General features: G+C 29.3%; 1 protein-coding gene across 2 annotated transcripts in view; it reads left to right on the forward strand.

The window, feature by feature from the left end:
* The first annotated feature begins 4,278 nt into the window (after positions 1–4,278).
* Positions 4,279–25,784, forward strand: part of LOC107444431 (Yip1d-interacting factor 1) — a 30,504-nt gene continuing 8,998 nt past the window's right edge. Inside the window, exons 1-8 of one of the 2 annotated variants that reach the window (XM_016058561.4) lie at positions 4,279–4,418; positions 8,433–8,482; positions 15,343–15,474; positions 16,949–17,094; positions 18,496–18,600; positions 20,272–20,353; positions 20,431–20,488; positions 23,795–23,950. In XM_016058561.4, coding sequence (XP_015914047.1) covers positions 8,455–8,482; positions 15,343–15,474; positions 16,949–17,094; positions 18,496–18,600; positions 20,272–20,353; positions 20,431–20,488; positions 23,795–23,950 — 707 coding nt within the window. In that variant the 5' untranslated portion in view covers positions 4,279–4,418; positions 8,433–8,454. Of the gene's footprint in view, positions 4,683–8,432; positions 8,483–15,342; positions 15,475–16,948; positions 17,095–18,495; positions 18,601–20,271; positions 20,354–20,430; positions 20,489–23,794; positions 23,951–25,784 lie in introns of both variants that reach the window. The other variant, XM_016058562.3, reaches the window with a different exon arrangement.

Below are 25,784 nucleotides of genomic sequence, written 5' to 3' on the forward strand. Positions count from 1 at the left end.
AACCAATCAAATACTAGATAATGGAGGGTCTCTATCTTCATAGGAATTGGTAACTAATTTTAAACCATAGTTTCTGCTACAGAATGCAATTGGCTTTTGACATTGTGATTGGCTGTTGAATATCACTCTTGGTTGCAAGAATTTGGAAAGTTATCGCGTTTATTGTGAATTAAAATAGAAATTCAAATAATCATGCGCGTCTGTGTTTGCGCATAATCTTGTGTTTGGTGCGTGGCCGCAATTGATTCATTGATGGATAGTGTTTACATTCATTTTCTAAACAACCACTAGAAAAGAGGGGATTTGTGCTTAAAAAAAGAAATTAGACGAAAATATTTACGAATTTTTAGATATTTCAAAGTATAAAAATTAAAAAATTATGTTTCTTTACTATGTTTATTATTTGTTTGAAATAAAACTTTATCATTTTGATATTAAGAGTATGTTTACAGATGTTCTTAATTAATTTTAAATTATGAAGTATTCTCCTATAAAACCTTCTATGGTTAATGTCCGAATTATATACTAGCTCTAGTTAAGTGCCTCTACCCGATATACATTTGCCCGGTATGCCCTATATCAATGTATTTTGAAGGTCAACTGCCACTGCCCAATATGCATTTAATCTGTTCTCCGAACACTGATGTTTCAGCCAATCGATCCCTTGATATTAAAATAGCGAATAAATGAAATAATATTAACGGATAACGTAATATCTAATGGGATATAACAAATATTTCGGACATTCACCAAAGCGACTCTGTGATTGTTGACATTCACCGGTGAAAATCGACATTCTCTTGATTTCAGCCATTCACGGTAACAATTATACTGTAAATTTAACAGAAAGAAAAAGTTGTTATGCAAAGTATTACTCTATGTTGGAAAAAAATTATTATAATTAACACAATTTCACCCTGCACGAACGAATCTGTTAATTGTCAAAGTAGCATAGTTTTTGCGTGGTTCCTACGAGCTTTCAAATGTATTTAAAAATTACCAATAATACTTTGATTTCGTTTTGTTTCGCTAAATAATTTTATTTAAATTATGTATTTTTTTAAAAAAAAATCTTTAAATGATACTTAAAATAACACTTGCATGAATGTGACGTTTTAAACTGTTAATAAAAAATTATTTTTTAGGTGATAAAAAATGACTTTGAAAAATTATATGCTTACTACGCCTGTGCTTTAACGGGAAAAAAAAAGTGAAAACAATAGAAAACAAGAACATTATAAAAATCTGATAATTTAATTTCAGTCACCGTATAGCATGTATGTAATCAAAATCATAAAAGACCAGTTGTATGCCGCGTAGACTAATTAGGGATGTAAGGTGATTATTTGGATTGCTAGATTTTTTAGTTTGATTATTTGGATTGCAAGATTTATTAGTTTGATTATTTGGATTGCTACATTTATTTGTTTGATTAATTGGATTATTACTATTTTCTAATTAATTTTAAACCCATTTATGCTGTCATTATCCTCAACAGTGATTCCTAAGATTTTGATAAAATTCTGACTGAGACATTTATTTGCGACACCAAAGACCAAAACATGAAGTTTTTAATCAAATTGCGATTTCATGTGCCACAAGCATTTTTAAAATATATGAACAGAGTGTTCCGTTTCCTCGTTCTTAATATAAATTGCTTAAATATTTATTAAGAATTTAATCTAAATAGTACGCAATTATAGGTCACAGGCTAATATTTAAGCGAGGAAGTAACAAAAAGATAGTTGGAAACTATCGAATCCTTAGTTAAGAAAAGATGAAGAAACTGTTGAAATTAAATTACAATTGTAAATAAACAGATCATTTTGAGAAAAAGAATTGTAAATAAACAGATCATTTTGAGAAAAAGAAATATTTTAATGAAGATTATAACATAAGACAAACTTAGACGAAAAAAAGAACACTTCTATTAATATATTTTCTATATAATTAAAAATAAAAAGTTGCCAAAATCAAACGAACAAAACAAGTCAGTGCATCAGTCAGGCTGCTTACAACAACCTCGATTTGTTGATTCCATCAATAACCTCCGGTCCTGGTATTTTATATTCTTTCAGAAACGATAAAACCAACTTGATTGTCTAATGATTCTTAAATATTATAGATTGCCTAATGATTCTTAGATATAAGAATCATTAAGCAATCAAATTGGCTTTCTACCGATCTCCTTTCAATTTCTTTCTGTTTCACCCGAAAATCAAATATGCTTCTTTATTTGATTCGCTGGTTTTCACAGATGTTGTTTTTTCTCTCGCTTAAATTTTAATCTGCATGAAATTTATTTGCGGCCTCTGTCTATAATTTCTTTTAAGTAAAATTTTGACTATAATTTTTTTTCCTTCTTTAGAAGAAGTTAAAAAGCTGAAGCGTCAAAGCAACGAATTTTCGAAGAACCATTCTTTTTCAGAAAAGGCTAACATTAACACACACAAGATAATTTTTAAGCTATGGATTAAGAATAATGTGTTTCCCCCTCCCTTTTGCTTAAATTAAAAAATCTATATTCAGAAACCAACTCGTGTACACGTGACCAATATGTTTCTTTATTTTCACAGAAATGCAAATGCATGTCAATAATGCTTCTTCAAAGAAGGTTTAGGGCACTTTCAGTGTGGGCGGAAAAGAAAATCTTTGATGTCAAGCTTATTGTGCTCTCGAAATAGTGTTCAAGCATAGTAAAATCAACTAAATCAGCATCAACTGATAATTTAATTTAATTCAATTCGTAATCAAATACTCTTAAGGGTAAGTGTAAAGCGAAATGTCAACGTAACATCAAGGAATTTTTTTTATACAAAATAAAATATTTTACCAAATTTATTTTTGTTTTAAGTTCTATGAAAGGAAGAAAAAACATTATTTAAATTGTAAAACTTCATTTTCTTCAATAGTCTTTTCTATTTCGGAAATATTTGCTCGTCCGAATTTATCAGCAATTGTTTCCAAACTTTTTCACAATGTCAGTAAATTCTTGTTTTGAATTCTAAAAAATTCTTAAGTGACTCACTTTTCAAGGACACAAAAATTCAAACCTCCCAAAATTAAGTTTTCAATTTTGTATACTCCTTTCTATTTTCATTTCATTTTTGTAGGGATTTACTAATTCCATCACTAGATGGCAGCTCTGCATTAAAGCACACTCTACTAAGGGCTCTGTCGCTGTTGTTGTTAATTTACGTCACACTAGAGCTGCACAATGGGCTATTGGCGACGGTCTGGGAAACATCCCGGAGGATGATCCGAAGACGTGCCATCACAATTTTGATCCTCTGCGGAGGGGATGGTACCCCCTCTCTGTCAGTAGGTCCTGCAGTGAACTGATCATTAAGACACGGTTCCCAGCAGATCACCGAAGTCAAGCATCACTGGCTGCGGTCAGTGTGCGAGTGGGTGACCCACTTGGATCAGTCTGCGCAGGGACCGAGGGTGTGCGGTATTGGTCCTCGTTAAACTGTGTTACCGTAAAGTGCTCGACTTCGCGCGCAGGTCGTCGGGCTACCGAAGCGGGGGTGCCATCCCTTCCGCAGAGGATCAAAATTGTGATGCCATGTCTTCGGATCATCCTCTGGGATGTTTCCCAGACCGTCGGCTATAGCCCATTGTGCAGCTCTAGTGCGACGTAAAAGTAACAACTACAACAACAACAACAGCAGCTCTAGTGCGACGTAAATGAACTACAACAACAACTGTCTGTAGTTTAGAATTGTAAAATTAAATTATCAAATTAATTATTAATAAGTAATTAACTAAGTTAATACATATTTCTAAATCGAGTTAAAAGTTTCATTAATTTTAAAGTAAAAATACAATTTATTATCAATTTTTTATGTTTCTAAATCATGTTCTTGTTGTTCATTTACGTCGCACTAGAGCTGCACAATGGGCTATTGGCGACGGTCTGGGAAACATCCCTGAGGATGATCCGAAGGCATGCCATCACAATTTTGATCCTCTGCGGAGGGGATAGCACCCCCGCTTCGGTAGCCCGACGACCTGCGCGCAAAGTCGAGCACTTTACGGTAGCACAGTTTAACGAGGATCAATACCGCACACCCTCGGTCCCTACGCAGACTGATCCAAGTGGTCACCCACCCGCAGACTGACCGCAGCCAGTGATGCTTGACTTCGGTGATCTGCTGGGAACCGTGTCTTAACGATCAGTCCACTACGGGACGTTTCTAAATCAGAACTAGCACAACTAACAACAAATCGGTTTTTTGTTGCCATTGAGAAGATATGACCTTCATTTCCTCTTACGGCACTATTTAGCGTAATCATAAGTTAAATACAAAAAAAAGATTTCATCCTTGTCCGTAACTGTTGGGTCATGTTTGTTTTTTTCCTCTGACAAACTGACACATCTGTGAACAATTTTTATGTCTCATGTAAATTTATACGTAAGTGCTTGCTTTATATTAGCTTCCTGATGCGTGCTAATTTTTGTTTTCTTTCCGCAAAAAATGTTTTCATTTAAGGAGTTTAAAATTTAATACTGATTATCTGGGATAAATGATATTGGCATTTGTACTAGTCATCCTATTTAGTTATTCTCTAATTCAAAAATAAAAATAAATTGCTTCATTGAGTTCTCAAAATAAATTAATTATACTTGTAGTTTTTATTTTCGAGATTCTTCTGTCTACTTTTTACTCTTCATACAGGTATTAATATTGTAAATTACAGTGATATTTAAGTTTCGTTTTTCTTAAGTTAATTTTTATTTATGTTGGCGTATCTAAATGTATTTTGAATACTTTTCCAATTATTTATAAAAGTTATTAGTGTCGTTAGGTACTTTTTTTTCTACTGAAAAAAAAATCGTAGTTAATTTTAATTTTGTGTTAGAAACTTCTCTACAAGTTTTGTTTTATAAAATACTCTCTTTTAGGTACTTTTTGTAAAAAAAATAATAAATAAAAAAAAGAGGTATCAAATGAGTTATATTTTCATTACTGATTATGGGTATTTTCATACTGAATCGTGATCTGTTGCCTAAACTACAATCCCCTAGGTGCCAAATAGATTTTAAACTAAGAAATTTTTTTTAAAAAAGATATGTTGATGTTTTCCCAGGGGCAACTACGAGTTATACCTTTTGAGTTGGTCCCTTTCTGTGATGTTCTTTCAGTTTCTCGTGGGCCTCTGCCTGGAAGTTAAATCTCCCCTTATTTGTTACAGGTCACAATACAGAAATATCACCAAATTTTTATAAAAATTGGTGAATTTTTTTTTGAAGCGGTCAAAAAAAAGTATCAGAATGTTAATAAAAATTTAACACTTTTTAAAAAATTGCTGTTAACAATGTAAAGTCCCTCATCATCTGACTGCCAGTTGAGCCAAGCAGCAATGTACAAAAAACTTTTAAGTAGTTATAAGAATTTCTAATGCAGCAGTCTCTCTAAATATATGGTTACTGCTCCTTCACCGTCTAGGAAATGGATGGTTGATCGTGTGAAGCTAAGAGCAGATGACTTTTGTGATTAAAATTCATCATAATACTTCCAGGTTACTACATTTGATTGATTTTTTCGCCTAAACTTGGAAAAGCGAGCCATTCAATACAGGGTTGAGGTTTTGGACAGGACACGTGGGTCTTACTGTCTTAAACTGGATAAAACTGTCCTAAACTAAATAAAACTGTCTTAAAGTGTCCAAAACCTTGAACTTAGGTAAAAGGTAAAAATTCTATAGGGGTAACCATTGTACACATAATAATTACACGTATCAATGAATATTTGATATTTTTTTATACAATTTACTTTAACTTATTAAAGGAAAATAATATAATTTAATAGGAAAAGGTTTATAATTTTTGAAGCTCCACAATTCATTGAACAACAAAAGTGAATACCAAATCCTTTAAATATAAATATGCTTTTAATACTGATAAATAATGTTTTTGCATAAGGATTAATAATGCAATATTAAAAATAATGATTTTTTTTAAAAAATATACTAAATTTGTTTAAAAATTAGCCTTTTATTTTTCACAATATTTTTTTTAAATAAATGCTATAATTTCTGCTTTACAGGATGATAAAAAAGACATCTATTAAAAAAAAAATGTTTTTAAATATAAATATATTAGTTTAAATTGGAAATACAAAATAACTGAAAAATGTATTAACAGTTTTGAGGGGCATAACATCAGTTTCAGTTAGTGACAGGGGTGATGTATCGCCACTATGCTAAAAGAAATGAACATGAATGAAATAAAAGTATTCTTGAATAATACTATAGATAAATAAACCTGTTTATGACTAACCAAGCACTCAGTCCCTAATAACTTACTTAACCTGTATGGCAAGGTCAAACTTCAGTTATGTACTATTGAATGAGAGGACCAATTGAACTGGATTACTGATTAATCTTCCTTTGTTTAATGTTTAAATTGAAGAGTCAGACAATATTAATAAAACATTATACTTTTATAAACAAATACTCTGTAGTAGATTTAATTATCAATATGTTATTAGTTCTATGTTTATTTTACCTTTTAAATATTGTTTTGATAAAATTGCAACATATTTTGAGTAAAAGGGTTTTGGACAGTTTAAGACAATTGGACAAAAGGGTTTTGGACAGGACGGCTTAAACTGTGCATTAATCCCTTCTGTCCTAAACCTTGCTAACCCTGATTCAATATTATTACTCTTGTAGCGTTTGCAATATCATGTGCTCTTTCAATTTAACTTTCAACATAATAAATGAATACGGAAGACCTCGAAAACATGCTATGATGCTACCCAAAGAATATCGAACGGCTATATTTTACGTAGTTTTAGTCAAATAAGGGAAGACACTCAAAATATGGCAAACCTTATACTTAATTTGTATTGTAATATTAATTTTCTTACATTTTTGTTAGGCTCACGGCCTTTTAGAATTTATGAATTTCAGATAACTGTTATAAATGGTAAAATTTCATGTGAATTTGAACAAAATTCTCAATAAGAATTCCTAGAATATTAGGCCTGTTCACGCATCGCCTTGTAAGCGGAGGGATACGCCTGAAGTTTTCTACATTTCTTCCGGTCTTAGTCTATTGTTTATATTCAGTCAACCATCCATATCTAATTCTTTTTGGTGATGGATGTTTTCCAATGAAAAACTTACCAATAAGGTTCCTTTATTCTCACCACAATGATTGGAGAAGAATGCTTCTTTTAAAAAAAGATGTTGTTTAGCATTTACCACCTGTTTCTCTTTGTGTTTGTTCATGACCACATAAATCCTATGTTCTATCTACTCTTAGCTTCTAGTATAACATTTATTAAGGAAACACTTCTGGGCAATTCCATGGGGACTGACATTACATTTTGACAGGTTTTCTTATTTTCTATATTCTTTTCTTGAAATTATTTGAAATAATAAGATTTTATTATATAGTTTAGATCAGTGGTTACCAACTGGCGCCTCGGCCCACGAGCTAAAATATATTAGCTGTCATTTTTTTGCCAACAATTTTCTTTAAAAAACACCTAATTTCTTCGTTTCTGTGAAATTTAATATACCAACAGTGCAAAAAAAAAAAAAAAAAAATTCCCAGGTAAAAATCTACTTCTTATTTTAATTTGTAATCCAATACTTTTGTTTTGTACAACATGATAAAAACCTGACAGTAATATTTAATATTCCTTCAAACATAAGAGTCCTATATAAAATTTTGATAAAGTTCAGGCCTGCCTTTTGACTGGTGTTTTTAAGTGCAGCCCCCGGCCTCATGTAAGTTGGAAACCCCTGGTTTAGATAATATAATCATTAATGTGAATTTGCATTGTCACATTTTTTTCAGCTAACAAGAGTAACCATATTTCAAATTTACTATTTTATAAAATTTATCGTTTTTCTTGTATAAATATGAATAGTAGACATTTTTCCTTGTTATTTTGCAAAAAATTATTTCATTTGAAACCAAAAGCTTTTAAGTAAAAGCAAATTGATGTGTACAAAGAGTAATCATGGAATTGTCCTGATTATTGGATCAAAAGTTATTCAGGGTGTTCACTTTTTTATTTTATGTGCTGTGTATCATTCAATTGATGAGGTGAGGCAAAGTTTATTCACAAACATAATTCTTTCATTTCCCCCCTTTAATTTAATTAAAAAATTATTATTGTAATTTTTTTAGCATTTTCTTGTTTAGTTTTGTGCGTCATAGCTTTTTTTTTTACCTGTATAATTTAGGTCAAATCAGGTTTACCAAGCCATTTGCCTCCATACCTTATGATAAAGTTTCAACTCCTATATAATTCGACATCTTATTTGAATTTGATTTTTTTATTTATTTATTTTTTGCATTGTTATTTTTCTGCAAATGATAAAAAAAATTACTGTTAATATATATGCTCTATTTATTTATTTTTATTTAAGAGATTTCTTATTTTCATGTAATATGCTTGTAATTTCAGATCAGTTAAAGAATTTTTGATCATGAATCCATCTGCTGCAAGAAGAGCTAGTAAGTATCTGAATTTATTTTCTTTAATTTTTTTCAATAATAAATAGTAATGTAGTTTTCAATGATAAATCATAATAATTTTTGTTCAGTAATAAAAAAGTAATATAGTAACTACAGTGTTTTCCTCCAGTGCTTTTAGAAGGGCAGCCCGCTCTGCTTGCCCTTTGATCCAAATAAATCTGCTCTCTTGGCTCTTTTTGTAAAAATAAGACATCATCCCTTAAAAACACTGCCTTTTTAATCATAATCCATTTAAAAAAATATAAGTTCACTGTTTAAATAATAATTACGCCTAGGTAAAATTCACTGTGTTTATAGGTTTAATTCTGTTTACTATTACAAATATTTACATCATTATGATTATTGTCAACTGGTTAAATGTTTACAAGTATCTCTTTTTTTCAAAAAAAGATATTGATAATTTTTTTAAAGTAAAAACCTTTATTTTTTAAAAAAATAAAATACACTTTTAAATGTCAATTTTCTCATAATTTTCAGTTTAAATTATAGAAAGAAGCTTTCAAGCTGTTTATCAGTTCAATCTTTTTTGCATTCTTTTTTTTTTATAGTTTTTTTGAAAAAAATTTATGCGCAGATATTGTCTTTCAGCATTCTTTTCATTATTTTTATAAATTACAAATTTTTCTCTTATTCTGATTCTGAGAGAAAATTACTTTTAAAAATACACATAAAATAGTATTAGAAGGTAATTTAAAAATTGTTGAGGATAAAATTCAGTTATTACATAATATTACACATTTTGATAAAAAATTTCACGGTGTTAAGTGAGTGCCCTTTTCTGAGAGGAAGCACCCTGCCCTTTTTTATTCCTAGAGCGAACTTAATATTTATCTTAAGGTTGAAGTAAATGGATATGTTCATATAAAATAGAAAGTGTTGATAATTGTAGTCATGAATATTGTGTTTGACTTCTTCCAATACTAAGCTAGTTCAGTTCAATCATTTTGGTAACTTGAAAACTTTAACGAAGTCTAAATTGTTAAAGGTGACTCCCGAACCCAGATATTTTACGTGCATAAAAGCTTGATATTTCATTACGATGAATGTTTCTGGGGGTTAATAAAGCTAAAAGAATTAACAAATTATAACTTAATTAAGTTGCTAATTTGAATTGTGAAATTGTATTAAGAATTGCAAACAGGATTCCAATTCAAAATGTTTCCAGAGGAAAATATATTAATTTGAATTGTAGTTGTAATATATTTCAAAATAAAATTCTAGCTATGAACCTACTTGAATGTGTGAATTATATACATTAACAAATATTTTTTGTTATTTTTTTTTATGTAGATTAAACATTTAATTTTAATTAATGCAACACTTTTAATTTTGTCTTATTATTAAAAATGAAATATTTTTATAAATCCTAATTTTAATTTCAGAAGAAGATAAAGGTATGTTTTTTTTTTTAAATTTATAAATTTTACTAAAGTATAAATAAATTAGAGATAAATTGCTTCTACTTGAAAGATATATAAACTTGTCAAAATATATTTACAGTGATGTTGTTTAGGAAGTCGTTATGGAGAAATCTTCAGAGGAAGGCATTGGCTCATATTGGGCTGCCTGGCCAACTATGATGATGATGATATTGTTTAGGTGCTATAACACGTAAAATACATCAAAAATCATACAGAGGTCTCAAAAAATTAAGTTATTGTGCATCCTCTCGGACGCATGATCCTTCTGTGCAAAAAAAATTGCGTATGCAGAAATATAACCAAACTTTAAATATGCAGTGAGTAGGACTGGACGATGTTAAGATTTCACCATCATGATGCATCGCCACTCAAACATTGCGATGTTTCGATACATCATGATGTCACGTTACTGTTTCACATTTGGTTTTGCCAAATTTTGCATTCTTGCACAACTTTGCTTTTTATTTATTTGATGCTACTGTGAAGTAAAAGTAAAATTTAAATTTTAAATATATATATTAGATTTTTAGAATTTAAACTTTGTGTGTTTGGGGAAAACAGAGAGTAAAATTTCAAGAGAGGGATATTCAGATAAAATTTATGAAAAGTGAAAATCTGCCAAAATGCATCAAATTAACATTATCCGAATTATATTCATTTTATAGGTAAGCAACTAAGTGATTTATAATTGAATGTTGTATTTAATTTCAATAAAGTTATATAAAAAATATAATCAATGGGGAAAATTAAAGATAGGAGTAAACTAAATGTATGACTTTATAGCCTGGTACATCAATGTTTAGTAAAAAGTATTTATTGTAATGGGTTTTTTTCTATTTTTTTATTTATTATTTTTATTTTGATTATTTTCTTCTTTTGGATTAAAATAATTCTGTCTTTTTCAATTTAAACAAAACACATCTTTTCAACCTTCAGATTTTGCTGAAAAAAATCGGAAAAAAGTTTTTAAATGAAAGAAAGAGGGTATTTAATAAATATAGTTAACTAGTGAAACGAATAATTAATTAAAATTTTACATGCAGCTTTGAAAAAAATTAGTAAATTATCTTTAAGGATGAATTAAGAAAGGTAAAAAAAAAGAGAATATTATTTCAACCTTGACCAATAAAAATTATTGTTAATTTTCAACATTCTTAACGATAGTTAGGTATCTTTGACAAAAACACATTAAAAAATTATTACATTAAGAAATAATTTTTCTGTAAAATAAAATTAGGAGAAATTGGTGCATTTTTTTCAGCTTTTATATTGTAATAAATTTATCTTAACATGAATATTTTAGCAATTAATATTTGAGGATAGAGTGTAGTGCATGAAAAAAAAATTATTTTTGACTTAGTAATCGGATTTCAAAAAGTCTGATTTTTTGAAATTTATTTTTCAGAAACTATTCAACTAATTTCTTTTAACTTTTTTATTTTGAAATAAAAAATTATATTCTACAAAAATTGTATACTTCTTTGGCTATTACTAATAAAAAAAATGAATTAAAATCATTTTTGCATAAAATAATCTTTCAATGAACGAATTTTATAATTTTGTGCTAAAATTTTTCCATTCGAGTAAAAAGTTCTCGCGATGTGACGGAATACCCAAAAAGTAGCATTAACATCAAGAGATCCTAACTTTCGATCGCTCTCCTGACCAAACTATTAGATCTATATTTCTCAGATTACAGCTACGCCTAATATTTTGAGGGTCAGGAATCATAATCCGTCAAAAAATGTATTCAGATAAGTACGTTTTTATGCCTCACTTCATAATTTAAAATATTGTCTGCTTAAACTAATTAGCATATTTGAGGTCTCTCCCTCAAACCACTAAAGATTAAGTCCTAATACGTAAAAATCAGAAGAAAAGTATTAGCCTGCTGCAAAGTGTGTCAACCAACTGTAAAAATAAAATAGATACAATTATGAAAATAAAATAAAATTTAACATGTGCTTTGAGCCAACAATTTAAAAATCTTTATAAACGGAAATATGAAAAACTTAATAGAAAAATATTTTTAAAAAATGATGGATTGAGAAAGATAGAATACTTAGAACAACCGATGCGTATAACCTCTTGGCCTTTCATTCTCCAGAATTTCTTGATGAACATCCTTCAATAATTTATTGAATTTATTGAGGGTGGTAACCTTCAATATTTTTGAGGAAATAAGGAAAAATTAGTATAAAAATAAAATTTCCTGGAAAAGGATACGATGGAAATTAATATGGCTTCAATATTGTAAAAATCAATTATTCAAAATTTTATTTTCAGAATTATTGCTAACCTAATGCATTATGTTGCTAAAGTATATTTTGTGAAAATAAAATTTAACTGCACACTCTTTTAAAAATCGTTATAAATAAGGAAGGTCGAGAAATATTGAAAAGCAATCAAGATGAAAAAGAAAATGCTAAAGAAATAAAAACGAAACGACTGTCTTAAAACGGAAATTTGTTTTAAAAACTTGTTTGCCAAAATTTTTTGCAAAAATATTAGATTTTTTTATATTTTCTAATAATAATATTAATTTTTTAATAATTGAAAACGTGGTCAATATGCAGAATTGCAGCTTTATACAAAATTATTAAGGAAAATATCTTATCCATATTGAAGGAATGCAATTCTTCAGATTTAACAAAGAAAAATAAATAGGTAAAAAAATAAATAAGGAAAAAGTCTTATCGGAACAGATGAAAAGCGATCTTTTCTTCAACAAAACAAAAATTATCTCAAAGTATTGTCAAATAGCAAAACATAAATAATCCTTAGAGAAATTAAATTTGCAAGAATTGAAGAAAGCACTTTTTCATCTTTCATTGGCGATGAGTTAGTTTCACTCCTAGTACGTCGGAATTCATCATATCAGCACATTGCTATTTGATAATTCGTGAAGGAAGAAACACACAAGAAAAGATCGTCACGGCAATCGATGTCACCTCGTGATCGGGGGGAATGCTCTTTGTGCACTCTTGCGACCATCGATGTTGAACCTTAAGAATCGCTCTTTGCATCATCGGGAAACATCGTACCCACCAGTCGTACACCAGAATTTCCGATGCTTCGTAAAAGACCCCAATCTAAACATCGGATTGCCAATGATTACACAGCGTCGATGTTTTCCTATGAATCAATGTATCGCCCAGTCCTAACAGTGAGACTTCTCGGGAGCAACCACTCTTCGTACCACAGTAAAATGGTCGTTCTAGAGGTTACCTCCATTGACTTCAAAATTGCGATCGAAGGTACATGATTTTTCGCAAACAATTTTATTTTTAGTCAATGTCATTTTCTTGGTGCGAAAATGCTACTTCTAGTGGCATCATGGAAAGACGAATCTATGAATAAAATTTAACGTCTATAAAAATGATCCCAACTGATATGTGTAATAAATTTACCAATCAAGTTTTTTGTTTAAGTTTGCATTTAATTTTATGTCATAAAAATTTGTTAGCTTTAAGAGATATTAAGGGTTTTGTTTCACATGCTTGTTTTTTCTAAACACTTTTTTTTCTAACTTAATTTTCCACACAATAAGTAAATCATTGATAGCATCATTTTTAATGCATTCTGACTGCAACATGAGGTTATATCGTTAATTAAGAACTCTCTAAATAAGACTCTCACACAAATATTTTGAATACATTTTAATCTACATGGTGCGTAGCATTTTTAAAAAGTGCTTAAAGGAGTTTATTTTTGATTTTCATTTTTAAAAAGGCTTTAAAGGTGCTCTTTTCATTGGGTGTTTTTAAAAAGTGCTTAACTTCCCTTTTTTGAAAATGAGATATTATTTCTTTACCATGTGAATTTTCGCCACATATTATGCAAAAGCGTGCTTTTCACATTGTTCTATTCAACATTTTCACAATTCATTCGACCACGATCCATTTCGTTCATAGCATATGAAAGCTCCAATCATTTTACATGCTTGATGAAATACTTGGGAATCTGCATGTGCGTCTACTGAGCTGGGTTCAGGGAGATTATTGCACTTTCATGTGCAACTCTGCTGCATTTTGCAAGATATTCTCAATTTCAGGCTTCATTTTCCGCCCTCTGATGTAGAACGGAAAAATCTCATGATCATTTTATAACGGCTAATATAATCAAGAAAAAAAGTTCTTTGTCAGAAACTAGTTATTTTATCATGATCATGTAAAGTCTTTGAAAATTATTTTGCATTTTGTTTATTTATATAGTACTAAAAATATTTTTTGAGTGCTTAAAAAGTACTTGAAAGGTATCTATTTTTTGTTGAACTATTTGGCTACACACCCTGATCTACTTATTTGTTTTGATATTTTTTTGTTTCCTTATATGACCTTTTCCGCATTTGGAGAGATAAAATCTTTTCTAAAAGTTTCCTACAACATAAAGTTTGTGGAAAAAATTCCATGCTTCCCAAAAGTGGTTGCTACATAGGGGTGGTCTTTCTCAGAAGTTTCACTGTGCAAATATTGATGAAAAATAATTCTTCTTTACTAGAAACTAAAAGAGAAAAATTATGTAATTCTGAGTATCATACTACATTGTTGCTTTTCATCGATGCACGGGTTAATCCTTGAAAGTGTTAGGCTGCCGACAATGTTACCAGCCATCTATCAGAAGATGCCTCAAGATAGAATCGAGTTAACATGTCTTATATACTAGTGAGTGGAAATTTATTAGTTGTAGGGGTTGCTACGCTACGTTACTGCCCCACCAGAATTTTATCTATAATAGAATTCGATGAATAGATACCTCTACTTATTTCATTGCCATCGTAGGGGAGCTGTATTAAGATTACGGTTGTGGGTGTGGTCACTCCTGTGTTCCTATGAGCAATCAAGTCACAAATAGCAAGTCAATTGTTCACTGTTTACCATGTATTGAACTAGGCGTTTTCAAATCGAACTAGGCGTTTTCAAATCATGTTTGAGTCACCAATGTGTGTGTGGAGGCTACCGACATTGTCAATCATCATCTACTGAAAAGTGCCTCGAGATAAAATAGAGTTGGCATGTCTCATATAGTAGTGAATGGGAATTGAATAGTTGTATTAGTAGCTATGCTACAGTCCTTATTAAAAGCTTTGATTGTTTCTTATATATTCACTCTTTAAATTCATATGTTTTTAGAAATAAAATATTTATTTTTGCAGGGATTATGATTTAAAATGTGGTTCACCATTTAAAGGAGTGAACAACCTTTTAGAAAAAATTAAGTAACATTCTAGCCTTTACATGGTGATGTACTTTTTAAACACACATTGTTTAATCTTTTGCTAATGCCACTTAATAGGATAACACCTTCTATTCTAGTCCATCAGTTATACCAACCCTAAGCTAAGGCTTAATCATAAATTAGTTTATAAATTAAATCTTATTCACATTCTGAAACTATAATTTCTTTAAAATATTTCAGGTGGTCCTAGGAGGCAAAAAGGGTATAGACCTAATAATCCTGCAGATTATCAGTATGGCCAATATCCACCAGTACCACAGTTGTTTAATGATACAAGTGGGGGATTTGTTCCACCGTATCCGCAGAATCCAGGTACTGTATCTCAAAATTCTATATAAATTACTTTAAATATATTAAATATATATCTAATCACTGAATGTTTATCATTTATGAATATTTTATATCTTTAAATATTTTGAATTTAGTTTTGATGTTTCTATAAATTCATGTATTTTTCTTTTTTAAAAAAAGGAGTCATATATTGTAAAAATTTTAATTTCTTTTAGTGTAATAAAGCAAGATAACAGCTAATAAAATTATAGCCCAATAATAACCTTGAAGTTACTAAAGTTTCACAAGTGTTCATTTTCAAGTTGTGACATCATAGAGCAGATCAAACGATCATAAACTTTCCTTTCTCTGGAAAAAGTTTTTATATTAAATATCTTATATGAATATTAGAAGTGTATACTTTTTTCCATATTTATATATGGAGCATATGAATACTAATATATTGTGGATATTGCTTTGAGTTCTGCTGAGCATAAGAAGACAAAAACTATTATTTTACTGAACAAAAATTTAGATATATTGCATTACTTGAAGATCTGCAGATGATATTGGCTTGCAATATAAGTTGGTTGGCATGGAATTTGCCTAACGCCCGATGGGCAGAAATCCATAATGTACATGAACACCGCTCATGGAAATTTATTCACTATCGTGGAAAGTGTTCTAAAATTCAAGTTATTCAAATAACATAGAATAATTACCAAATAAAAATCATAAAAATGTCTTGCTTCTAAAAGCTAAAATTGCATTGACATTTAAGAATAAGATAAATAAATATTGCATTATTGAAAAAAATAGGCTAACTTGTGCTATAACTGTAATAGTATAGTTTCAAATTCATATATAAAGCAGGGTGCTTAGCTTTTTTAAAAAGTTCTCATTTCCGAATTTTATTTTTTAAAAGCCCTTAAAAGTGCGTTTTTTTATTGGGTGTTTTTAAAAAGTGCTTAATTTTCTCTTTTCGGAAATGATATATTTTTCTTCTTTACCTTGTCGATTTTTGCCACGTATTATGCAAAAGAGTAGTTCTATTCAACGTTTTCTCAATTCATTCAACCACAATCTATTTCGGCATAACGACATTCTGTAGCTTATGAAAGCACCAATCATTTTACATGTTTGATGAAATATTTGCTGGTCTGTGTGTGCGTATACTGAGCTCGATTCAGTGGGAATTATTCTTGCACTATCATGTGCAACTCTGCTGCATTTTGCATGAGATTCTCAATTACAGACTTCATTTTAGACTCTCTCAGCAGCTAGTTATTTTATCATGATCATGTAAAGTCTTTTAAAATTATTTTGCATTTTGTTAATATACATAGTGCTTAAAAAGTACTTAAAAGGTGCTTATTTTTTAATGAAAGATTAAGCTACACACCCTTTAAAGACTTAAATAATTATATTTCATTAGTGTGCAAATTCTGTCAGTGAAAAAAAAATTATAAATTGTTTTAAATGTGTGTAAATAGTGAACAGACATTGTTATATCTAGGTATGGGATCTGGTGGTTGGGATTCAAGTTATCCTCCTCAGCCAGCATTTCCTGGTCAGCAACTTCTATCAGATCCAATGGCTACCATGGCAATGCAATATGGTCAGACTATAGCCGATCAAGGTAAACAGATTGTGGAAGAAAAGGTAATTTTATTTTCTGTCGCATTATGTTCTATAACAAGCATGAGTATTACACGCTTAGTGTAGAAGCCGAGTCACATATTCAGCTTTAGCCAGAGCCAAGTGACCCAGCTGTCAGCATGCCTGACTGTGAAGTCAATGGTTGCGGGGTTGAATCCCGCTCAGGGCATGGATGTTTCTCTTTGGGTGTTGTTCTCTATTGTGTGAATGTGGCCCACCATATAAGCGGTTATCTGTGGCATGGGTAATGTTGCTCACATCCGTGACTTACGTTCACAGATGCCCAATGAGCAACACTTCCGCCATTTTCCGAGATGAAGAACAAAAATTCAGTGCCTGCAGTTAGAAAAGAAAAAAATACATATTCAGCTTTTTGAACATTAATTTCATCTTTTTCTGAACTTGAAGCATTTCCCGCAGCAAAAATCAGCTATCCATGTATTATTCAAACTTGTTCTAAAAAACTATATTTTTTAAGGGAATGTTTATCTAGAATAACAAGCCTTTTTATTGTGAAAATGGATTAATCAAAGAACAGGGAATTTTAGCAGTCTTGAAAAATCAGGAAATTTGAATTAAAATACCCCAAAACTGAAGGGAAATGGAGAAATTTAAGTTGAAAATACCCAAAAGGTCAATATTTTTCCAAAAAATCATTCTTAATTTTTTTTTAAATTTATATTTAATTTTAAATGCAAGTGTAAGTGTTTTTTGATACATTTTTTGTACAAGAATAAGGCATAACCATAAAATTAAGTCTACCGGTTACAAAAATCAGGGAAAAATCATTGAAAAAAATTTTCCTGTGTGTTTGTGATCATCCTAGGAGAAATGTGTTTTACGGAATGAAACCTTCATTTTTTGCACAGCTTTATTTAAGATTTGTGGATACATAAATTATAAAGGATAAGTAGAATAACATGGTAAAAGCAAGCTTTATATTAACATTTTATATATTTTTCTGAATAAAGTGAAAATTCTAGCTTACTGTGTCTATTATTATAAACATAACTATGATATTATGAAAATATCATAGTTGTATTTTTATATTATTATTAATATAAAAATATGATAATACTAACATGATTATATTATAAACTCCAAACTACGTTTCACAAAACCCAATTTATGAGCGTTGATTTATCAGAAATTGAAAACTTCAAAACATTTCTGTGTAGCAATTTATAACCAAAAAATTGTGTTTGTGCGTCAGTTATTCAAAAAAAAAATTGGAAGCAACTTAAAGGAATCTTTTTTTTTGTCAATAGTTTGTAAGATGTGCAAAATATTAATAATTTATCCTGTATACCTTTATTAACTTAGATTTTGATAATTTTTGTGGATTTATTATTTTAATCTAAATTTCTTTTATATTTATAATTAATGTGTTAAATGTTATTGTAGCTGGAAAAATATGTGTCTATTTCAAAAGTGAAATACTACTTTGCTGTGGATACAAAATATGTTATGAAGAAACTTGGATTACTGTTTTTCCCATTTACCCATAAAGTAAGTTTTAAAGTATAAATTGACCCTTGAATTTACAAAAACTTTTTTATCCATTTACAATGATGCTGCAAGCTAAGCCAATATGAAATATTTTATTGTGTTATACAGTACAGAACCCGTTATCCGGAAATCAGAAAACCGGAAAACCAAAAAACCAGAACGAAATTCGATAATTTTCCCTCCATTTTTGAAAAAAAAATTATTTTTTTTTCCTCATAAGATTTTAGGATTTTTCTTTCTTTTTTGAAAGATGTTTACCTTACCATCATTTTGGAAATAATCATTAGTGTATTACTTCATCGTTTTTTCTTCTTTTTAAGATTATTTCCAAAAAATTTTTTTTTTAGTTAGGTTTAACAATAAAAAAACTGCTTTTTGTAGCGATTCAGAAAACCGGAAAAATCAGTTATCCGGAATAGCGATGGTCCCGATCGTTCCGGATAATCGGTTCCCTACTGTACTTACTTGTTTATATATTTATAAAATTGTAGGTAATTTTTTAGACTAAGTGTTATTTAAGGTTTCAGGAGAGAAAAAAACCTTTAACTTTAATGCTGAACTAATGTATCAGTCGACCCCTGGTGATTTACTATCAGCTACGCTGTTGAATATTACCTTGCAATTATATCTATTGATTAAATGGGTTAAGTCTTTGCAGAATTAGTGCAAAAACTAGTACAAATTTCAACATATGTAGGTTAATTTGACATAGTAAGAAAGACAATAGTTAATATAAGTAACAAAGAGTTAATCTTTATTGCAAATGAAATAAGCCTGAGTATTAATGACGAAAAAACTAATTATATGATAATGTCAAACTCTGAAGAAGACAAATTCAGAATTGAGCCATTGGTAATAAAAACCTTAAAGGGAAACACATTTTTACCTACCTAGTGAACAAATGTGAAATATATGATTTGATAAAGCAAGAAGTATGAAATGGAAATGAAGCGCTGTATACCGATTGATTAGCCTTATTTGAAGCTTTCATTTGATATTTTCTTATTACAATAGAATTCTCAGCGTCAACAACGAGATAAAAGGCTCAAAATAGATTGTTTAAAATCAAATCTCTTGCTAGCCATTTATGGTTGGAATATAGCTTAGCTAATTGGAGCTTGTAAGCCAAAGATACTACCCGAATTCACGTTTTTGATCATCACTATTTTACATAAATAAAAATAAAAACAAATTTTAAAATGTTAACTGATATAGTATAAAAAACTTGTTGGTGGCTAAAAACTTAAAAAAAGATGTAGAATCTTAAAAATTGAAATGTAGATATTTATTGCAATAAAATTAAATCAAGGTATGGTTGTCTTAAGTTTTCAATGTTTCCAGATGTTATTTTTGCTTTGTTTTGTGTCAAAAATAAATTAATAAAATAAAGAAAAAAAATTAGAAAAAATAACCAAATGAATGATTTAATAACGAAAGGTAAGTTTTGGTAATAAAGGTAAATTTTGGTGTCAGTGAGCTATAAATTTCTGAAAATTCTGGTAAACAATGCTAGACTGCATTAATTGGTCAAAAAACAAGTTCAGTCTTGAATTTTTTTTAGTGGCACTCATGTTTCCTTGATGAACAAGATTTTTTTAATTTAGCAATAGTTATTTAAAAATGAATTATTTAAAGTTTTATTTTAATGTTGAATTCAATATTATGTTTTAGGAATGGGCTGTTCACTTTAATAACCAAAATGAACCTGTAGCTCCAAGATATGATGTCAATGCTCCTGATTTGTATATTCCAAGTTAGTTGTGTCTATTAACTATTTATTTATGTACTATCTATTCTCTATTTATTTAATATTTTTATTTTGTGTTTTAGCAATGGCTTTTGTAACCTATATTTTAACTGCTGGATACATACTTGGATCTCAAAATAGGTATTCATCTATTTGTAAAATAAAATTTTATTTAAATATTTTTTTAAAAAAATTAATATTACTTATATATTTTTGAAAAAATATTTTTTTCGAGTTATAGCTAATTATTAATTAATCATATCTTGTATTTTTTACTGAAAAATCAACAGACTAGGAGCTAATAGCTACCAGAAAAATAATGCTTGCAAAAAAATAGGAATTTAAAACTTTCAAATGTGATTTTTCTTGTAAACTTAAAATTCTTAATTGTCGAAGTAGATTCATCATCTATTTGTTAAAAAAAATTTTTTTTTATATATTTTTTGAAAAAAAAAATACTCATTATATACTTTAGAAAAAATGTTTTTTGAAAAGTTATAGTTAACTTGTATTTTTTACTGCCAAATCAACAGACTCGGGGCTAAGAGCTACCAGAAAAATAATGCTTTCAAAAAGATAGGAATTCAAAATTTTCAAAGAAGATTTTTCTTGTAAATTTGGAAATGTCATTTTACTTGTTTTCAAAAAACCACAGATTTAAACTCAACTTCTTTCTTCAGTTCTTAATGTTTTAAAGGTTCTTATTGTTGTCGTTGTAATGTTCTAAATTAGGCAGCTTAAAAAAAGACTAAGCAAGAGGTGATTGAAAGCCCTGATGGCTTAGGGGGTAAAGCGTACGCCTTCCAATGAGATGAACTGTGTTCGAATCCTAACGAGGGCTGGTTGATACAAATTCCGTTTCCGGCTTGCATTGACCGCAGTGCTGACATAAAATAGCCTGAGTGGTAGACAGATCATGGGTTAGAGCCCCCTTGTCGTCAGACTGACCTTGTCAGGTTTTTGTGTTTTTCCACTATGTAACACAGATGTGGATTAGTTCCATCAATAAGTCCTCCACGAAGGCAAATTTCTCCCGATACTTGATCCAGAAATTCCCTTGTCTTCTGGACTGGGTTCAAAATTACAACGCTACGGAGTTGAACATTAGTAGTTAGAAACCCAAAAATTGGGTCAGCTGTTCAGCGACGGTTATAAAATAAAATATTCAGCACTTTATGTCGTCATTTTTTATTTTATAGTTTTAAATTTTATCACTATTGGTTGATCGATTGTATACATGGATATATTCAATGCAATAATATTATTCTTTATAACCTTGTAATCTTGAATCCTACTAAAAAAGAAAACTCCCAAGACAAAAACCAAGGCAAAACTTGCCTTTAGAAGACTAAAAGCTTTCATGCTAGCTATGTTATTGCAGTTGAGTCAATGGGGTGTTTTACAAAAAACATGTAACTTGATTTCAAGGATTTTCAATTTTTAAAACTTTGAAAAAATTCTTTAAAAAAATTTAATTTATTTTATGGTGTCCACTTACCTATTATAGGTAATCTCATTTTATATATATATAGTTTATGGAATTAAGAAGTGATGAAAATGTCTATTTCTATATTTTTATATATTCATTGTTCATATTTTGCACTTTAATACAGTGGTTTTACGAATTGGTTATATTGGTTTACATTTAGAAAATAATATTACATTCCATGTGACATGTAGAGTTAGGAGCTATTATTTTAAATATTAGTTGAATATTTCTACAGGGTGATCACTGAATTGGGAAAAGTTCAACGAATTTTGTCAACATGAAAAAAATCATTAAACTGTCAAAGAATTTTAATCAAAGATCCATAAGAAAAGTACTTGATTTGGGTTTAAAGTATCTTTAAGTTCAATATTTTTTTAAAAGTAAAATTGGTACCAATCCTGAAAAGAATTCTGACCATCGAACACTATTGTTCTGTTTGGGTTTATTTATATCAATAAATAGATATCTGGTAGAAGTTTTTTTTGTCTCATTAATGCATTTAAAGTTAATAATTTTATTAAATAATTTAAAAAAAATATTTTTAAAAAAAATAGTAATTAAACATTTATTAGAAAAATATTGCTAAATCAAAATATTAATCTTCAATCTGAAATGATGTTTAATCATTTGGCATCTATTTATATTAACTGACAGTTAATGTCTCATGTAAATGGTACCTGTTACTCTTATAATTACTTTTCACATGTCTGATATAACAGCAGCAAAAAAATAAATAATCAAAAATGAAATGTGTGTTCATTTTATCTCTAAAAGCTATCTATCTGAAGCCTTACACATACTAAATTTTATTAACTTATTCTTCTTGTATTTATTTATTTATTTTGTAATTAAAAAAAGATCAATCCTAAGTTTCTTGAAGTAGATTATTACAGTTAATAGAGTACAGCTTTAATAGAGTTACTTAATTTAAAGACCTTATAGCATTAATTAACAAAAATAATGACATAGCAACAGTAATCGTCTTATGATGTCAAACAGAATTTTTTATAGTTTTAAGAAAATACTAACATCCAAATTTCTCAAATGAGCAAAGATCAATATATATAAAACCTTAAATCACTACTAGTTCTGTATGAATATTGGAAGCTTACTAAGAATAAGATTAAACTGCTGATCTATGAAAGATAAATTTTGAGGAAAATTTTTGGCCCTATGAATGAAAATTATATATGGCGCATACTTAGCAACGGTGAGTTCTAAAACAAATTTAACGAGCTTAACATTGTCCAAAGAGCTTAATATTGTCTAAATCTTTAAAGCATATCATATAAGATGAAAATCTGTGCACTTTTCATGGGGAAGCCAGAGCTAAATTAGCAGTATAAATTAGTAGCAATAAAAATTATGCTATCAGTGACAAAAATCAGAAGAAATAGAAAAATCAGAGAATCTATTCTTTATGTTCAGCCTGTAGTAAAAGCTCATGATACAAACTCAACAAATTATCAAGAAACATAATTACAAGTTTTTGGAGGAACAGAAATATTTCCTTACCATGGCAAAATATTTTTGTCTGAAATTTCTCCCAAACTAAAAAAATTATCATCAAAATTAAATGTTATTTATTAAGAATTAATGTATGTAGGTAAAAGAAATGGAAAATTAAACCTTATTCAGATTAATCTTGAAGTAATTATGTATGATTCATTATTAAATTAATTTATCTAACGCTTTTTAAGGCATATATCGAGCTCCATTTACAATAATATTATTATGAAAATTTTATGTAATAAAAATAATAAAAGATTCATTTTAATTTAAAAAAAATTTTATGCATATAAATTACTATTAAATTCATAGATTTGTTTATTTAAGTCTGTACAAATTTTGTTAAATCTTATTTTGTGATCCTCTAAGATAAAAAAATGTGATATGCATGTGTGTGTGTATATATATATATATATATATATATATACATATAATATGTAATTTTTTAGATTCAGCCCTGAGCAGTTAGGAATGCAAGCTAGTTCTGCATTAGGATGGTCTGTCTTAGAAATTGGTGTTTTATTTATTGCTCTTTATTTGTCAAGTGCTTCATCTTCTATTCGAATGTTTGATTTGATAGCATTTTGCTCCTACAAATATGTTTGGTATGTATTTTTTTAGTTGATCATTTTCACTAATTGTCATATCTGTCAAGTCTCCTGTTTTGTTTTTTTTTAAACAAAGATTCCCGTATTTTACAACTATCTTCCATTTACCCGTATATTCTTGAATTTCTCCATATTTTTTGAGGGAATGAGAAAAAAGTTATAGATAAAATATCTGTTAATGGCAAAATACTTCTTTTATTCCTCAACAGATATCACTATGGTCAGTTGACTAGTTCTTGCAATGCTGCACTAACCAAACCGAATTTAAGGAGAAAGTTGGTGTTTGTTCAGTGAATCATTTTTCTCCAATAACATGTTATGTACTTACAGGAATCTGGCTATAACTTTGTTTACATTGTATTTTTACTGATCATCAAAACAGGAAAATAATTTTGTTTTCAACACCAAGTCTTAAGTTTCGAAGATCGATAAAGTTACGATATCTTCAAAAGTATTTGACTGAATTCGCCTGCTTAAAAAAAATCTCAACGAGAGGTAAATCATGTTTTTTACACACTTTGTTATTGTGATCTTAGCTTCACAAAAAAAGAGACATGCAACAACATTTGGCAGGGAAGAAGCATCTGGTTTTGTTTGCTGCTTCTAATAAAAATAATGCAATAACAACTTTTTCTTCAATGACGAAAGAGTATGCAGTAAATCTCCTAGAATGCCTTTTTACATATTTTTTCGTGGAACATAATTAGCCTTTGAACTGCTCTGATCATGGGAGCGGTCTTTAATGAAAAATGTTCCCAAAAATTAAATCCGGAAATGATATAGTTTGAGCAATTATGATTAATGGTTTTAAAAAACTTCATTAGACTAAGATTAATGTACGTATTTTTTATAGCATTTGTAAGTGCTTATGATATTTTCAATTTTGCGTTTCTCTTTTTGACTTACCTGTTTATGCGTGATATAGTCAATCTGTATGCATTGCCCGAAAAACGTCGCTAGTCAAATCTCCGTTATTTTAATTCTCGAATGTTTACAGGTATGAGATGGTAATTTATAAAAAAAATTTCTCTGAATAAAGCCTTAAAAATTCGCTGCGGGGAAGCATAGATAAACCATGATAACATAATACCTTTTTTCACCCTCAAAGTGCACTTTTGACATTGTTGATAAAGCGGCTGGAATGAGCTTCTGTTAGCCTCTTTTGGAAACAAATCAAATCCATGTATTTTCAATGAGTATAGCACAAAATTTAAACTGATTTTGCACTTACCCAAATCTTTGTGAATAATCTGTCTTTGCTAATTCACAATCTATTGGCAAATAATTGATTGAAATAATTAATTGTTCCTAATCTATTAGCCAACAGATATTCAATATATGTATTATATATATATATTATATATATTGAATATCTGTTGGCAATCTTCAACGGCATACGTATGACCTGCTCAAAATTTCCTGTCATCACATTTGTTGAGTGTCTATCTGAACACGGTTTTCTTTCCATCCCAAAAATTCAAAAACGTTATAAAGTAATTTTCTGCTAACCGCATCCATCCCTTTTTCTTTCTTTTTTTTCTTAGTTTCATCTTATTGTCTGGTTCATTTTATGTTTTCAATTTGGAAATAAAACCTTAGTTTTAGCACCTTTTTTTTGGTTAGTTTAGATATTTATCCCTATTTCACAGCAGGGTTGGCAAGATTTTGCCGCCGGTGGAAAAAACCATGGTAAATACCGGTAAAAACCGTCCTGGCAAAAACAGGTTTTTGCCAAGCAAATTGGCAAAAAGTGGCAAAAACCTATATTTTCCAAGATGAGAGGACAAAAACACATTTTTGATACAAAATTATTCCTAAAATTGAAATATAT

This window comes from Parasteatoda tepidariorum, chromosome 7, assembly GCF_043381705.1.
Source record: "Parasteatoda tepidariorum isolate YZ-2023 chromosome 7, CAS_Ptep_4.0, whole genome shotgun sequence".
NCBI classification, from domain to species: Eukaryota; Metazoa; Arthropoda; class Arachnida; order Araneae; family Theridiidae; genus Parasteatoda; species Parasteatoda tepidariorum.